General features: G+C 41.7%; 1 protein-coding gene across 3 annotated transcripts in view; it reads left to right on the top strand.

Moving 5' to 3' along the window:
- Positions 1-18,348, top strand: part of CGNL1 (cingulin like 1) — a 154,481-nt gene that overhangs the window by 46,900 nt on the left and 89,233 nt on the right. For all 3 annotated transcript variants that reach the window (XM_059913184.1, XM_059913182.1, XM_059913183.1), the window contains 6 exons: positions 7,530-9,114; positions 9,910-10,004; positions 12,271-12,376; positions 14,716-14,817; positions 15,350-15,498; positions 17,303-17,438. In XM_059913184.1, the coding sequence (XP_059769167.1) occupies positions 7,546-9,114; positions 9,910-10,004; positions 12,271-12,376; positions 14,716-14,817; positions 15,350-15,498; positions 17,303-17,438 (2,157 nt within the window). In that variant the 5' untranslated portion in view covers positions 7,530-7,545. The remainder of the gene's footprint in view (positions 1-7,529; positions 9,115-9,909; positions 10,005-12,270; positions 12,377-14,715; positions 14,818-15,349; positions 15,499-17,302; positions 17,439-18,348) is intronic.

Below are 18,348 nucleotides of genomic sequence, written 5' to 3'. Positions count from 1 at the left end.
TATAAAAGGAACTTTCCTACTGGCTTTCCTTTTCTCTTTGCCACCCTCCTTTTTGTGCAAGGTGAGTTCTGGGGGAAGCTACACCACTCAATATTAAAAATTTAATTTTTTTCCCCCCAAGTAGAAAAGTTTTGGTCATCATGCTTACTTAAAGAGATTCAAACCATACTGAACTGTGTAAAGTAGACAGCAACTCTGCTGTCATTTTCAAGCCTCAAAGTTTATTTTTGAAATTGTTTTCCCAGGGAATTCTGAAGGTCTGACTGTATGTGAGACATTTCCTTTGAAATCTTAAAAGTTTGGTCAGTTTCCTTCCCCCCCCCCCCTTACAGAATGGATGGATGGATAGATAGGAGGAAAGAAATAGGAAGAAAATAAAGCTTAGTTTAGGTAAAGCTGCCTCTTTCTGTCATGTTTGGGAATACGTTGAAAAATCAGTACACATTTTGCTGATGTTGGATGTTCCACACTCTGATTTTTCACTTTTATGTCGTTGAGGGTCTAATGCAGATATTCCAGCACAAAATTCATGCCTTCCCACTAGTCCGACAAGCAAGTCCTTTAGGAGTGAACGTTTTGGCCACTCTGCAGAGGTGTTGTGTGTATCATCAGACCGGCAGTGGCTTCCCTCTGAACGAGATAGTCACCATACCCCACACAGGGGACATTATTTTTTGGTTTGTGGCTCACTTCTTATTTCCTGGAATCAAGCTCAGGACTGCACCAAGCCTCATCAGCTCCCCGTCCCTGCTTTAGATGCTCTCTTAAATGACTTGTATGATCAAATAGAATTATTCATTCCAAGCAGACATCCATACACAGAGTCCCTGCCCCATGCCAGGTGCTGTGCTGGGTGCTTGGGCCTGGCTGGTGGGGACTGCTGTCCCCAGGGAGAAGGACAAAGCATGGTGGGAAGGTTTCTCATTGTCTGGCTGCATGTCCGCAGTAGCCACGAGGGCCTCTGGAATGGCTGGTGAATGTGCTTTCAGGGCCGGAGGTGCCACTGGGAGTTAGAGTGGTGAGGTGGGAGGTGTGACCTGGCATTGTGACTAATCTCCAGACTCAGCTGATAACATGTGATGGCCCAGAGAGGAAATGTTTCTATCTGGCATATGTTCATAGTTCTTACAAGTGCTAAGCTCTTTGTCCTTATGCACAAACACACTCATTGATCTCGCTAACTAAAGCAATTATCATCATTTAGCAGTCTTTCCCAAAAGCATTATTTCCACTCCAAAACACCTCTTTTATTTGCCAAGTGCCACAATGTTACATCCTGGCAGTTGGTCAGCGTTTACTGCCAAATTATGTAAGTCCTCGGTTGGGCTTAGTCCCCGATTGAACGAGTGTGCCCGTGGAGTACATTAGGATGGTGACGTGGCCTGGTGGCTGAAGACAGAGAACAGCTGTCCTTAAATCGATTCATTAGTTCAGTGTTTACACTGTGATTGGGAAGGAAACCCACATTTGCTTATGACACCAGTGCCCAGCTGAGAAATGTCATTCCATGAAAATACTGGATTGAGGTTTGTTGTCAAGGAAATGTAAATTGTGGACATTTCATGAAATTCACATATGCGGATTAATTTGCAAACAGGGAGCTAAGAATGTAATAAACCAAGGTGGCCTTACTCAAAGATTGAAATGTAATTAGTGTTGACTGTAGTAGCAGCAACTAATGAAAAGGACTATAAAACCCTAGAGAAGAATTTTATTAATAAATATTAGGAGAAATGTTTTCATAGAAAAGTCAGAGTCGGTGTAAGAGATTATGGGTGAGTAAAATGACCTCATTGAGTAAATATTTTAAAAAACATCACAGTGAATAAATTTGTACAGAAGCTCTTCTGTTAAAAATGATATTTGTTATACATTTTAATGCATACGGACTCTGCTAGAGGCGCAGAATAAAACATGCCAGTGCTGCTCGGAAACGAGGGATCAAGACACACCTGGACATTGCGGTCTTGAAGGCCTTTGTACGTTGTTTCATCTAAGGCGCGTTTGCTGTTCTTGTTCTAGGATTGAAGTGTTTTATAAATATTATTAGTCTCGTCCAGCTAGAGAAACTAGGTATCTCCTTTTCAAAAATCCCACTCAGAAGACAGTAAAGGAATAAAAATTAAATCTCCAAAGACAAAGAACGGCAGTGGAGACTTAGCGGAGGAGAGCGCTGAAGCAGATGTAGTGGTAATTAGCGGGGTGAGAGATGCTTCAACCTGAGGCGCTTGCAGTATACAAATGAGGAGATTTTCCTGCAGAGCTGTTGAACAGCTCAGAAGTGGGAAGGCATCAGTTACTGTGGAAGTCAGGGTGAGGGGCCAACGTCTAGGGAATTATTTAGGTGCCTTGAGAACTGGAGCAGTTAGACCTCCAGCGTCTCCTCTGTGCCCTGGATATCTGGGCACCCACCTGCCCCTGCCCCCTCCCCACCCCAGCAGTAGACTGGAGTTCTCTTCTCTGGGGAAACTGAACTGGAATGATGTTGGAAGCGGGTGTGGGTGACTGAAAACAGGGACTGAATTTGAGTTGCGACCTCCCTGCTCCTCCCCTGCCCTGTCCCATAGACCAGCAGCCAGCCCCGCTGCAGCCTCAGTAGTGGATTGGAGGATTCTTTTCTTGGGAAATCAAACAGCTCTAGAGAAGAATGCTCCCAGACACTGAAATGTGCGGGTCCCTCAGTGGAAAGCTTGGCACTCTTCGCCCCACATAACTTGAAGTTTACCAGCTAATAACTCCTTTGCACATATACAGAGCCTCCAATCTGCTTTTACTACTTCCCTCTTAAATAGGATCAGGCAGCCAAAGATCCAAGTTATATTAGGAAGGCTTTCAACATGAAAGACAGGGACCCAAACAAACCAGAAAAGAGAAATCTTGCGGAAGATGGAGATGTTGCGGACAGCAGAGAAATTGCATTTTTCTGAAAAAAAGTTATAGTATAATATCCTCAGAGAGAGAAGCTGTTTTCATGTCCAAAATAGAACTTAAAAAGAAAAACAATTACAGAAGAATAAAGGAAAAGTGGAAATTAAAAATTAAATACATCCTCAAATCTTTTATATTCAAGTATCTCTCAAAAATTAGAACAAAAACGATGGAGTTGAGTAGATGAGAAAAGAAATATGAAAAATTGAAATTCAGTCTAGAAGATTCAACATTACTAATATGTTAGATGCAAACACCAAGAACAAAATAAAATGGTTTTCTAAACATTATCACAGAGATAATACCAGGACATTTCATAGAACTAAAGGGAATTTCCAAATTGAAGGAATATATTAAGTGCTCATGTTTTATAAAAGTGGCCAATTTAATAAAATCCTCACTGGGGAATGTCATCGTGAAATTTCAGAACACCAAGGACAAGGAAAAGGTCCTAAAAACTTTCAGAGAAAAATAAACGGGGCGTACACAGAGGACAGGATATCATAATAGCACCAGAATTCTTAATAGCATCCCTGGAAGTTAGAAGATAACGGAGTAATACTTTAAAATCTGAGGGAAAGATACTTCTAACCTGGATTCTAAATACAGCTAGACTATCATTCAAACATAAGCGCAGAATGAAGACATTTTTCAAAATACAAGGACTCAAAATTTTTCTCCCTTGGACCTTTAAAAGTTACTGGACCCGTGCTCCCTCAGACCAATTGGGTAAACTAAGAAAGAGGAAGACACCAAACTTGGGAAACAATGTAGCACAAAGGGAAGAGAGCAACCAGACCCTAATATAGGGCTGGAGGGTGGAAGTTTGCAAGGGAGGTCACCACGGAAAAAGACCACCAGATTACCTGATATTTTGATCATCTGGAAATTAATACTGGTAAGCATCTAACAGATGTCATATAGCTGATGAAGATATTTAAGGGTAGGTATATAGAAAACAAGACAAGCTAAAAATAGCAGTTACTGCCTCTAGAAAAGTTAAAGTTATGGAAGAGAGGAAAGATGGCCAGAGTCTACAATCTAGCGCTTCAGTGAACAGTATTTATATAATCACAATAATGTAAACACAACTGGCTCTTGATTTTATTCTTGGGAAGCTAGCAGAATGAGAAATTCATATGTATGTGTGTGTCATCTACCATAGGTAAAAATGATAAATTGCAGCTAGGCATATCACTCAGCAACATGGAGGTAAGTACTAGAAGAAACAGCTGCAATTTGCAGTTGGTTTCCTCTGAGGCATGTGATCAGGATTGGGGATGGGAAGCTGGAGAGTACAGGTTTTCATCTTATCTTGTTTTATTCTGATTAAAAGTTAAATTATTTTAAAATGTTAGTATAACGCTGATGCAAGTGAAAGTAGACATTATGAAATCAATCATTGGAATCGGTGAGATGATGAATATTGCAGATGACTGTATCTCTCCGAGTTGTTCCTATCTGTAAAATGGGAGGTGATGATGTCTAACATGATTTACATTTAAAAGAATAATCACCAAGCAAACTGATAGCACCAAGCTAGTAGTAGGAGATGAATGTATCCAGGAAAGCCCAAGACAAATTAGAAAGACAAAATAAGTGAGGATGTGCTATAACTGAACTAAATAATCGGTAAGGGCATATTAATGGATGTATTTTGAATGCCATCCCTTAAAACAGAAACTACATCCAGCACCCATTAAACATGGACAAAAATTATCTGTATATTTGCCCACAAAAGAAACCTCAATACATTGAAAAAGAAAGAAATAATAGTGACTTCATTTCTTTCTTTCTCTCTTTTTTTTTTTTGGCCGCACCATGCAGCTTGCGGGATCTTAGTTCCCTGACCAGGAATTGAACCCGTGCCCTCAGCAGTGAAAGCGCGGAGTCCTAACCACTGGACTGCCAGGGAATTCCTGTGACTTCATTTTCTGACCATAATACAATGCAAATAGAAGTTAACAACATACAGAAATAAAGACCCTCCAAGCCAAAACAGCATAGCAAACATACCGGATATGCAAAAACTTTCTCAAAAACAACTCTTGAGTCAAAGAAATCAAAACCACACATTGAAACTATCTAGAAAATAATAATAGAAACATTTCTGTGGTGGAAACTACTGGCTGCCTTCCCAATGTCCATTCTCTTCTCTCTTTTTACCAACAGAACATTGATTTTGAGAGTGTCAATGACCAGCTTAAAAAAACCTGTATTTCCCAACCCTTTCTTGTAGGTGGGGGTGGCCATAAGATTAAGTTCTCACCAATAAGATGCAAGGGATTATTGGTGGGTGGGGCTTCCAAGAAAGCTCCTTAAAAAGAAGGTTGCCCCATCTGGTATATGTGATGCTGGATCAGCTATCTTGTAATCATAAGGTGTCTAATACATGCTAAAAGTAGATGAGTAGAAACATAAAAAGAGGTGTTCCTCAAAAATATCCTGGCATCCATTCCAGCTCTGGACTTCCTATCTCTGGGGGAAAAATATCCTAACTCTTAAGTTGCTATTGTGGGTCTGTTTGTTAGGAACCAATGCAATTCCTAACTGACAGTCACATATCACAATTTATGGACTGTAATAAAAGAATGAAAAGAAACAAATGAAGCATGCAAGTCAAGAAATTGGAAACATGACATGGATGGTCCTACAGAGTGTCATACCGAGTGAAGTAAGTCATAAAGAGAAAAACAAATATCGTATATTAATGCATATATGTGGAATCTAGAAAAAGGTATGGATGAACTGGTTTGCAAGGCAGAAATAGAGACACAGATGTAGAGAAAAAAACTTATGGACACTAAGGGGGAAAGTGTGTGTGGGGTGGTGGTGGGATGAATTGGGAGATTGGGATTGACATGTATACACTAATATGTATAAAATAGATAACTAATAAGAACCTGCTGTATAAAAAATTTTTTAAAAATTCAAAAATTCAAAAAAAAGAAATTGGAAACAATAAAGGGAAGCAGAAAGAAATAATGATCAAACTAGACCTCAATAAATTAGAAAATTTTTAAAAATGATAAATCTGAGAGCTAGTTCTTTAGGGGAACAACAATTTAAAAAAATATGTAGACATATTTTACCTGCATAATCAAGAAATAGGTGAAGAAAGCTCAGATAAAACTAGATAATGAGAAATAGAAATAGAGGAGATGAAATGATTTATACGTTGCAAAATTCTGTGCAAATAAATTTGAAAATATGGATCAAATAGATGATTTTCTTGGAAAATATGCTACCAGATTGACTCCAGAATAGAAAGGAAACTCAAAAAGTCTGCTAACAGTGAAAGAAATGAGACAGCTGTTTTTCTGTGACCAGTTGTTTCTGTTCTTCTTGCATCTCTGTGGCTATTGGAGTTTTTCAGAATGACAGAAGTGAATTTCTGGTGAGAGAACCTCAGAGTGTGGGGTGGCTTGGACAGCCTGCTTGGTGATATGTATGCAATCTCTGACAGGGTGGCCACACACCAGAACGGGTGAAGGCAGTGATTCTTGGTGTTAGGACCCATCACAAAATAAACAGCCCCAAGTCTTCCGGTTTTTCATAAAATTTTTCAGGTCCTTAAGTTACTTGAACTGTTTTTTTTTCAATTTAAAAAAAAATTATTTATTTATTTTTGGCTGTGTTGAGTCTTAGTTGCTGCACGGCTTTCTCTAGTTGCGGCGAGTGTGGACTTCTGTTCGTTGTGGTGCACGTGCTTCTCACTGCGGTGGCTTCTCTTGTTGCGGAGCACGGGCTCTAGGCGCATGGGCTTCAGTAGTTGTGGCGGGTGGGCTTAGTAGTTGTGGCTCGCGGGCTCTAGAGCACAGGCTCAGTAGTTGTGGTGCACGGGCTTAGTTGCTCCAAGGCATGTGGGATCTTCCCTGACCAGGGATCGAACCTGTGTTCCCTGCATTGGCAGGTGGATTCTTAACCGCTGCGCCACCAGGGAAGTCCCAACTTGAACTTTTTGGTTAAAAAAAAAATGAAAACTATTTTTAATCACTTACTCTCATTGTCGGTCTCACAAACAACTGCTTCCTTAAAGTAAAAATGTTTTAAACACTATAGCCAAATAAATAATGATAAAGATTTCAAAGCAGGGTTGTGCATAAAGAAGCTTGAAAGGGTTTTGACAAGAAAATTAACAGTTTAGAAAAAAAGAAAAATGGTGAGCATCAGAACGCCTTAGCTCTTAATTATTTTCTTGGAAAAGTACCTTGTTCTCAAATGCTGGTAAACTGGAACATCCTATTGGTTAAAAATAAATAGCATAAAGGGTGAGGAAATGAACTAAGGAAAAAACAAGGCAACCAGCACAGCCCGTCAGCTAGAAACAGAATAATTAAGCTCTACCAAAGGCATCAGGTCATTTGGCCAGTCATCTACCCTAAGGCCAGGGTTCAAGCTCAGTGTTGACAAACACCATGGTCACGTGGACCCACAGGCATCCAGAAAGGCCTGTTTGGACGAGCATTTGGTTCTGAAGTGTCCTTGCTCTTTAAAGTGTTTGGTTTTCCCTGAACTTTGAAGTCTTCCCTCATAATCTTCATTTAAACAGATGTAATTTTAACTTAATGTCTTCTTTTTACCCCAATTTTCCCTGGTAGTGAACAACAGTGAACCATGGAGCTGTATTTCGGTGAATATCAACATGTGCAGCAGGAATACGGTGTCCATCTGAGACTCGCAAGTGATGAAACCAAAAAATCAAGGAATTCCCAGCACGCTAAGGCAGGCTCCTACGGTGTCAGTATTCGGGTCCAGGGGATTGATGGCCACCCCTACATAGTCCTCAATAACACAGAGCGGTGTCTGGCAGGCACGTCTTTTCCTGAAGACGGGCCATCATTTCCGTCTCCAGTGACAAGTAACCTGCCTCTCCATTCCAGCAATGGATCTGTGCTCGAGGAGGACAGTGCAGAAGAACTGCAGCTGCCCGAAAACCCATATGCCCCACCCGGCCCAGTAAGAAACCTGAAACAGCCCTCTCTCTTTGAGGGCAAGAATGGAGTTCTAGATCACAAAGGCGAAGCGATGAAGCCATCCCCCGTGCTGAACTTTCAGAGGCATCCAGAGCTTTTACAGCCCTATGATCCCGAAAAGAATGAGTTGAACTTACAAAATCACCAGCCTCCTGAGAGTAATTGGCTAAAAGGTTTCGCAGAAGAAGGGACCAACAGTAAGAAGGCTTGGACTTGCTCGCCCAAACCTAGCCATTCCCAGCCGACCAGACCTCCCTCGGAAGACCCGGCCAGATCCAGTGTGACGGCCATTCGACTGTGCAGCTCCGTGGTCATCGATGACCCCAAGAAGCAGACCTCGGTGTGCGTGAACGTTCAGAGCTGCAGCAAGGAGGGGCTGGCAGAGGAGGCCCTTGCCCCTAGCGGGAGGCCCCTACCCACCCACCTGGAAGCCAAGAAAACCAGGCCCGACGTGCTTCCGTTCCGGCGCCAGGACTCAGCCGGGCCCGTGCTGGACGGAGCCCGGTCCCGGAGATCCTCCTCATCGTCCACAACTCCCACTTCGGCCAACTCTTTGTACAGATTTTTACTCGATGATCAAGAATGTGCCATCCATGCCGACAATGTGAACCGTCATGAAAACAGAAGGTATATCCCCTTCTTGCCCGGAACTGGACGGGATATTGATACGGGGTCGATTCCTGGCGTGGATCAGTTAATTGAAAAATTTGACCAAAAACCTGGGCTGCAGAGAAGAGGCAGGTCTGGGAAGCGAAACAGGATCAACCCAGAAGACAGGAAAAGGTCCCGAAGCGTGGATAGTGCATTTCCTTTCGGTCTCCAAGGGAACTCAGAGTACCTGACCGAATTCAGCAGGAACCTGGGCAAGTCCAGCGAACACCTGCTGCGGCCGTCGCAGCTGTGCCCGCAGAGGGTGCAGGCGCAGGAGCACCGGGGGAGGCAGGGTGGAGGGCGCGCCTTCGCCAGGCTGCAGGGAGCCCAGCCCAGGCCGCCCCTCCAGAACAAAGATGGGAAAGTTCCAGAAAACAAAGGTGGTCAGGAAAGTCCGACCGGGCGCACATCCTCCCTCCCAGCACAGACTAAGAAGGGGGAGGAAATCAAAACAGCCACCGCTACGTTGATGTTACAGAATCGGGCGCTAGCAACTTTCCCGGACTCAGGTACCAAGAGGATTTCTGTGAAGACATTTACTTCCACCTCAAATACTCAGGTATATACTGGTGGAGTCTTTGTTCCTTCTAAGTGATCTATCAATACATCCTGGCTGTAGGAATACATATCTTCCATCCTGAGTCAGTAATTGCACCATCTTGAATCAGTAATATTTTTTAGAGTTTTCCCCCTAGCAGTAGATTATGACCTACTGCTAATCGCTTGGTTTTCTAAGTAAATTCAAGTACCACTAGATTCCTGTTGTGTTCTTGTTTGTAAAGTAACTTGTCAAACACTGTAGAGAGCCTTGATTTTTCTTTTCGTGTATGTGTAAAATCTGAAAGTATGCAGAATTTGTTTCCAAAACAAGAGGCTTCGTCCTTAGGTTTATTTAGATGTATTAATTTTCCTCATGACATTGAGTGACTGGATTAATTTCTGTCCTGAGAAATTAGGTTAATCCTAATTTAGGTTTATCCTGAAGTGATGGAATTTATTTAAGTGGTCCAGTTAGTGTTTTGGTAGTAACAGTAAAAAAATAATAATGATAAAAATGATACTAAGGTTGGTAAGTGCCAGGCACTCTTTGTTATGTATTATAGGATCGCACCAACCCTATGAAGGTAGGTACTATTAACTTCTACTTACAGGCGAGAAAATTGAGGTGAGGAAAAGTTAAGTAACTTGCCCAAGGTTACAGAGCTGCTAAGTGGTGGAACCAGTTGTAATGAGCATCCTTACCTGAGGAATCCTTTCTGGGAAGCAGGAATGTGTTTGGAAGCTTCTGCTGTGGGCTTGTGCCTTTTTCTTGGAAGCGTCATCCTGTGATCTAATAACCGACATTGTGTTCCAGGCCACACCGGATCTGTTAAAAGGCCAGCAAGAACTCACTCAGCAAACCAATGAGGAGACGGCCAAGCAGATACTTTACAATTACCTCAAAGAAGGGTTAGTGATTTTCCTTCAAGGAGCAAAGTATTGTCCTTCCTGGTGGGCCTCTTAATTTTCTATTCTGAGACCTTGTGTTTTACCCTCCCTTCCTGCCCTGGGTGAGCCATTTCAGGGTGCAGACTCCGTGGCTGGAGTTGTCATAACAGCATTTAAGTCTTGGGTGGAGGGGGGTGAAGAGGAGGGGAAGGAAGTGTGGGGAAGAACATCCTACTTTAAAAGTTAAAAATGAATATGTTTTTAAAATGATTCTTTACTGTTTCAGAAACAAATTCAAAGATAGGAAGAATGTCTACTATTCAGTTTTGAACTGAGTCTGTCGTCGCCTTGAGTTTGTCCGTATGCACACAGGGATAATCGATCGTCCCTTATTAGAAGTTACAAATAAAATACCTCCTCCCCTCCCCAGAGTTGACATTGGCCGGGAGCCCCTGCTTCCATTATTTTTAAAGCATGTATGAGTCATTTAAAAGCAGTGCTTTCCACTTACTTATCTAGGAGGATGAGTTTGAATAATCTGGTTTTCAGTCCTTACTTAGATACCAACTGAGCTGGAATTCTAGGCCAGGAATTTGAAGTTTCTGTTTCAGTTCTCTCATCAGATATGATTAAAAAGAAGAAAAGCTTTATAGTCTGACATGACTGAAAGTCACTTGGCAAATACTCATTGGTATCAGAACACTTCATAGTTTTTATATAGTGCCTTACAATTTTCTGTCAGTAATATAGAGCTGACAGAATCATTCAAAATATAAGATAGGGTCTCTTTTGGAAAAAAAAAAAAGTAAAGAGATTCTTCTAGCTAAGAACTAATTATTAGTGTCTTTCTGTGAAGGGTTTTACCATGAGAAGATTAAGGTAGAAGAACTTCTAACATTTAAAATTCTTTCTCTACATTCTTTTATTTTTTTGGCCCATGATTTATTGAGAGACTGGTGAGACAGACTTTAGTGGGAGGCATCTATTTAAGGAAACTTACTTAAAAATTTTTTCCCCTGGGCTTCCCTGGTGGCGCCAGTGGTTAAGAATCCACCTGCCAATGCAGGGGACACGGGTTCGAGTCCTGGTCCGGGAAGATCCCACATGCTGTGGAGAAACTAAGCCCGTGTGCCACAGCTACTGAGCCTGTGCTCTAGAGCCCGTGAGCCACAACTACTGAAGCCCGTGAGCCACAACTACTGAAGCCTGCGCGCCTAAGAGCCTGTGCTCCGCAACAAGAGAAGCCACCGCAATGAGAAGCCGGTGCTCCACAACGAAGAGGAGCCCCCGCTCACTGCAGCTAGAGAAAGCCCGCGTGCAGCAACAAAGAGCCAACGCAGCCAAAAATAAATAAATTAATTAATTAAATTTTTTAAAAAAAGAAAGAAAGAAAATTAGGGGAGAGGGCTTCCCTGGTGGCGCAGTGGTTGAGAATCTGCCTGCCAATGCAGGGGACACGGGTTCGAGCCCTGGTCTGGGAAGATCCCACATGCCGCAGAGCGGCTAGGCCCGTGAGCCACAATTACTGAGCCTGCGCGTCTGGAGCCTGTGCTCCGCAACAAGAGAGGCCGCGATAGTGAGAGGCCCGCGCACCGCGATGAAGAGTGGCCCCCGCTCACCGCAACTGGAGAAAGCCCTCGCACAGAAACGAAGACCCAACACAGCCATAAATAAATTAATTAATTAAAAAAAAAAAAAAGAAAATAAGGGGAGAGATACCCCTCCATTTAAAAAAAAAATTTTTTTTTTCCTAAGTGCCAGGTATGTGTGATAGAAGGTGTGGGGGTAGTCCTTAATAGAACTTTATCTGACCATTACCTATGAAAGTCTAGACAAAGGGCAGCTGTGTTGACAACCTTGGCTTGGGGGATTTATTTTTTTAAACAAAGGCTAAAACAAGATCTCGGTGGATCATTCCTAGCGTGACACACATACAGGAGAGATTCCTTGTTGGAGTGAATATCCTCATTTGAATCGGCAAGCAACAAATTACTAAATTTTTATTGGATGTTATCTCCAAGCTTATTTCGAATGTGCTTGTGTCTCTTTCACATGTTTGGAAGTGGGAACCCCTCTCCCAAATCGGGTGGTAACACCGAACAATTTGTTTGGAGAAAAATACACCGTCTATCCTGCCCTCCTCACACTGTTTGTGTCTGCAGCCTTAATTAATTCACGCCTCTTGCGATTTATCTTCTTAAAGGGCTTGCTGTTTGTGTGTCGTGGCACATAAAATAGTCTGAGGCCAACAGTTGTGCCCTCATTGTTTTTTTTTTTTTCTTTCCAGGAGCACCGATAATGATGATGCTACTAAGAGGAAGGTCAACCTGGTCTTTGAGAAAATCCAGACGTTGAAGTCTCGAGCAGCAGGGAGCGCGCAAGGAAATACTCAAGTAAGGCGGAGCTCTGTATTTTGTAGAGGGCATTTCACGTGGAACCTGGCAAACAAATGGCTTTCTTCAGTCTGTACTTCTGGTTACAGTAGTTAGTGGGAAGTTTCCTGAGTAGTAAGCAGTACCGAAGATGGAACAGCATGTTTTAAATATTGCTGATTTGCACCCTGCCTTTTTTCTAGAAAGGTTTTAAGAAATTTTATTTTTAAAAAAATCTATAAAACATAACAGGAGGAAACAACAGGTGGTATGATTTAGAAAGGGAAAAGAAGAATAGGAAGAATGAAATGAAGCATGGGATGGAGAGCCCTAGTGTCATCGTAGGCAGGTTTGAAAAGTAAGTGTGAACGGGCGTGGACCCAAGTTCTCAAACTTCAGAGACTAAGAAATAAGAGAATCAAACTAGAGAATGTGGAAGAGAGACTGGTGGGCTGACCAGCGTGGGCCGAAGGGAAAGGAAGGAGTAGAGTGGGGCTAAATTCTTTTTTAAAAAAACTGCCTGTTTAATTTATTGTACTGAATTTTAGTTGGGACTTGGAGATTTTTTGTTAAAGGAGGAGTCATCCCCTATTTGATGAACATGTACTATATGCTAGACATACCTTGTGCCATGAAAGGAAGCAGCATTTAAGAGGGACAACTAAAATCTTGTCCCTCAATTCTATGCCACCTTGAATGCCGCATTTCTTGCTTGGGCATCTTTCCTTTTCCCTTCTGGGGGGAATTCTGCACTGGAAGGAAAGAAGATACCCAGAGGCAGGTAACAGGGAGTTGGTCTATTGCTTCTTTTTTAAGTTTGGAAACATATGAATAAAGGATATTTATAGGCATCAACTACCCTTTTTTCTCTACTGTTCCGTATTCCCCTTGCACTCAGTTAACCCATGACTGCTGCTCTGGCATCAAATAAAAACACTTTTCAATTTATCTGTAGAAATAATATTTAAAATATATGAGCACATTTTATTATATATCTTTATATAGATGTATTTTATTATTATATATTATGTATTTATATTATATTTATAAATATATAAAATATTTTTATATATGCACACACACACAGTTCCCACTGGGGAACCTTTAAATTATACACCTTGCTTATAGGCAGGTTTCAGGAACTCTACACAGTTTTTTAAATTGGGTTAGGATTTTTTTTGCTAAATCTCTTAAATCCAAATCATCACCATTACTGTTGCTTTGCATTAACCTGCATATTCTCCTGGAGAATGCATCCTTTGGTCTTGATGTTAAGATTGTCATTGTGGTTCCAGACTAGGATATCCAGCCTAAACTGGGGAAGTTGGGGTAGCCCTTCTGGAGTTGATAACACTAATGATGTCTCAAGAGATCATAGAATTCTCCCAGAGAGGGGAAGGGAGAGCATTCTAGGTAGAGGGAACAGAACAAAAAACATAAACTATAAAGAGGTGTGTGCTTGCCATGTTTAGGGGACTAGAGGTAATGTAGTGTAGCTGGAGAAGAGAGCTAGGATATGGGGACCAGGCACCAGGTAGGCAGGACCTTGTAGATCATGTCAATTTTCATTTCAGGCCAAAGGTGATAGGCTTCCACTGATGGACTTTAAACAGCAATGAGTAGTGTCGTATTTATAAAAATTCATTTCTTTGTAGTTTTTGGAGAGAGGTAAGATTAGAGGACGGGAGACCAGTTAAGCAGCTGCTGCTTCTTAATCAAGCCAGAGATGATGAGACGATGAACTTAGGCTCTTAGACTTCTGGCTCTGATGACAGTGCCGTGACTGCTTAATTGCCCACATTTTTCTACTCCCCTCGTCTCTCGCTTTATGAATCTGATTATTTGCTGGCAAAGGTTTTGGAGTTTTATATTTTGGTGGCAGTTAAGTGATTTCGTGCAAGAGAACCCTCTCCCTTAATGGGCTAAGACCATATTGGAAAGCCATGAAGCAGGCAGTTTTTGTTTGGGAAAGAACAATCTACAATTTCCCTCCTTGGGTTAGATTTACATTTCTAAGATAAATTGTTCTCATTTTGCCTAAGAAAATTGGAAGTGCTGTGTTTCTGTTGACTGTTGGTTTCTGGTCTGCTTCATGGAGTAGATGAGGAAGTACCTCATTCTAAGTTCATGCATGACTCACACCTGGATTCAGGTGCCTGAGAGCCAAGACACTGCCTTTTCTGGTTTTGATTTCTGCTTTTACCTTTTCCCCTCCCTTTTAGTTGTAGTTTTCTAACCACTTTGCTGTAGGATTTTAGCCGAATCCTTTTGAGAGTGTCATCCTGTTGTTAATGTTCATGCAAGAAAAAAATTAAGCATCTTGAACATTTAACTTAGGATATTTTTGCAATTAATCATAGGCTTCTAATTCTTCATCTGAAGTCAAAGATCTCTTGGAACAGAAAAACAAGTTGACCACAGAAGTGGCTGAACTTCAGAGACAGCTTCAACTAGAAGTCAAGGTATCTGATTTTTCTTTATGCTATTTTATTCTGTTCCGTCTTGATTGATAAAGAATATTTTAAGTACCTTGGGTTGCCCAAATGAAGTGAAAACAAATTTTTTTCCCAAAAGAAACATTCTTCCCATTGCTGAGCAAATTCCTCTATATTTAGTTCCTGCTGCCCAAAGAACTTTTTTTTAAAGTAACCAAAGCACATAGAGAATGTTGGCTTTGACAGAGTAATAGAAACGCTGTTGGATTCAGACAGGCAAATTGGAAACTAAATGTATATAAAACATCTGGACTAAGTAATAGAAAGAGCAGAATGTGATTTAGCTGTGTTTGTGTTTCTCTTTCAGAAGTATTACAATTCATTAAATGTTTAGTGTTCTTTCTAGATGCGAACTCCCATGCCTTCATTACATAGTTCCATCAAGTTGTTTAATAATCTAAGTGCAGGGACATGGAGTCCATCAGAGATTAGAAGGAGGCTTCAGTGGGATGACATTAATGTACGGTGGAGGTGCTTTAACATCACATATTCTTATTAGAATCAGCAGAACATCAAAGAAGAGAGAGACAGAGTGAAAGCAAACTTAGAAGCACTCCAAAGTCAACATGAAAGCAAGGTAGAAGAGAATGCCGAGCTGCAGCGGCGGCTGGAGGGAAGTGAAGGGGAGCTCCGGAGACACCTGGAGGAGTAAGTTCTGGCCCAGAGCCTGTGCCCTTCCTGGTTTCCTGCAACAATGGAGCCAGACGCTTTTTTTTTTAAATTAATTAATTAATTTTTGGCTGTGTTGGGTCTTCATTGCTGCGTGCGCGCTTTCTCTAGTTGCGGCGAGCGGGGGCTACTCTTTGTTGCGGTGCGCGGGCTTCTCATTGCGGTGGCTTCTCTTGTTGCAGAGCACGGGCTCTAGGTGCGCGGGCTTCAGTAGTTGTGGCACACAGGCTCAGTAGTTGTGGCACACAGGTTCAGTAGTTGTGCCTCGCAGGCTCTAGAGCTCAGGCTCAGTAGTTATGGTGCACGGGCTTATTTGCTCTGAGGCATGTGTGATCTTGCTGGACCAGGGCTCGACCCCATGTCCCCTGCATTGGCAGGTGGATTCTTAACCACTGCGCCACCAGGGAAGCCCAAGCTGGATCCTTTTTGTCCGTTTAATTCTGCCCAACCTTCCAAATCTTTATAGGGCTGCTGACCCTTTTCTCCCTCTTATTCTTATAAAATTATAAAACTGGTGACGTGTAGACTGGTAAGCAGAATGAATTTAATAATTTAAAGATTCTTTGTGTACCTCAAAGGATATTTGTAAAGTTTCAGCCCTTAGAGTAGATCTCAGAGCAGTCAAGTGAGAAGCAAGGAATACTGAGTGGTGATATCTAAGGACAGATCTCAAAGAGCCTAGGCCCAGTCTCTAAAAAGCATGTGTCACATGACCTCCACAGTCTCCCACGTTCTGAATTTTGTCCTGGATAGTGCTGACCAATTTTGTGACCAGTGCTTATATACTTCTTTTGGGTCTTCAGAGAAGGAAAGACAAGCCCAAGATGGCCCTGCCATCATGTTGTGTTAAAATCTTTGACAAGAGGATTTGAAACCAAGGTGTGAAAATGGATGGTGCCATGAAGCCCACTGGCCATGACAGAAGCCTTAAGTGAGAGGTTAAGCAGGAGTGAAATCTAGAGGGAAATTCAAGAAAAACAGGACATTATATCATAAAAGCATTTGATTACCTTTGCCATTTTGATGGTGTAGTGTTTTCTTTTGAAACATTCTTAGAGGTTAATTTCAGAAAAGAGGTTGGTAAGAAAAAATCAAAATTTAGAGTGCAGTAAAGACTTTGCAAAATAAAAGGTAGAATAGTTGTGAGTTCCATTTAGAGCAAAGGTTGGCAAACTTTTTCTGTCAGATAGTAAACGCTTTAGGGTTTATGGGCCGTATGGTCTTTGTTGGAACTGTTCAATTCTGCCATTGTATTGTGCAAACGCCATAAACAATACATAAATGAATGAGCATGGCTGTGTTCCAGTAAAACTTTATTTACAAAAGCAGGCAGTGGGCCAGATTGGCTCATGGGCCATAATTTGCTAACTCTCCTGGTCTAGAGTACTGGGGATGGGGTGGGGTAGGCTGGTAGGGAGTGGGGTGGCTTTAATGAAAACATTTATCATAAAAGTTGTGCTCTTTTTCCTGATTCCTTATCTTCTATGTCCAAATTCTAGTACCCTGTGATCTCCTTTTGGGGAGGAAATGTCACTGTATAACCTTTCCCATTACATTGGTTTGAGTTCTCACTTGTCTTCTTGTTGGGCAAATTAGACTGTAGACGTGAGTTCTTACCAGTGCCTTTCTGGTTTGTGATTTTCTGTTCAGTGCAGAACAGAAAATGGGAGGCTCCTTGGGGATTTAGATGACTCTGCTTGATGATCTGAAGCTCTGAAAGCAGACTGGATGAAAATAAGCAGAGGCCAGGAGAAACTCTCTCATGGGCTTCCTTTCCTGCCAGGCTGTTCCAGGTGAAGATGGAGCGAGAACAGCACCAGACTGAGATCAGGGATCTCCAGGACCAGCTCTCAGAAATGCATGATGAATTGGACAGTGCTAAACAATCCGAGGACAGGGAGAAGGGGGCTCTGATTGAGGTAAGCAGGGCTGGGGTCAGGTGACAAGAGAAGCCCCCGTCTGCCTGGACAGTATGGGATGGGTGGGGGAACTGGGAGCCATACTCTGTTGCGTGTTTATTCTACCTGCCCCTATGTTCCCTTCTGTGAGAGCATCATATGCAATAGTTTGTCTTAGGAAAATTTTCCGCCATACAGAAAAATAGAATAATGTGTTAACTGCCGTAGAGTCCCAATCCAAATCCAACAGTTATCAACATGTTGCCATATTTACTCCATTTTGTTCTTCTCTCCATCCATTCATTTTTCTTTTTTTTCATTCATCTATCTATTCATCTTTTTTTTAAGTTAATTTTCATTGGAGTATCGTTGCTTTATATCTATTCATCTTTGCTGAACCGTTTCAAAGTAATTTATAGATAAAACCACGTCTAACCCCTAAACTTTTCAGCATGCATTTGAATAATTAGGGAGTTTTCTTATAACCACAATACTATTATCACATCTGCAAAATTAATTCCTATGTTGTATTATATACAATATAATATATGGTCTTTATTCAACATTTGCCAGCTGTCCCTCAAGAGTATTTACTAGTTGTTGTTTTTCCCCCAAGCCAGGATCCAGTCAGGAATCCCACATTGCTTTCATTATTCTCTCGCTCAGAGTTCATTTATCTTAGTACAGCCTCCCTTGTCCCTGCATCCCCTACTCCTTGCTCTTTTTCTCCCATCCCACTTCTGAAGAGCCCAGACCAATGCTCCACATTCTGGATTTTCTAATTGTTTCCTTATGGTGTCCATTAACTTGTTCCACTCTCCCCTGTGTTTCTAGTAAATTTGAGTTTAGATCTAAACACTAATAGATTCAGGTTAAATTTTGAGCAAAGATACTTTGTAAGTAATGCGATTATGAAAAAACATTTAAAAGA

The sequence above is a fragment of the Balaenoptera ricei genome, chromosome 2 (assembly GCF_028023285.1).
Source record: "Balaenoptera ricei isolate mBalRic1 chromosome 2, mBalRic1.hap2, whole genome shotgun sequence".
Classification (NCBI taxonomy): Eukaryota; Metazoa; Chordata; class Mammalia; order Artiodactyla; family Balaenopteridae; genus Balaenoptera; species Balaenoptera ricei.
This window is presented reverse-complemented; position numbering and strand designations above follow the sequence as displayed.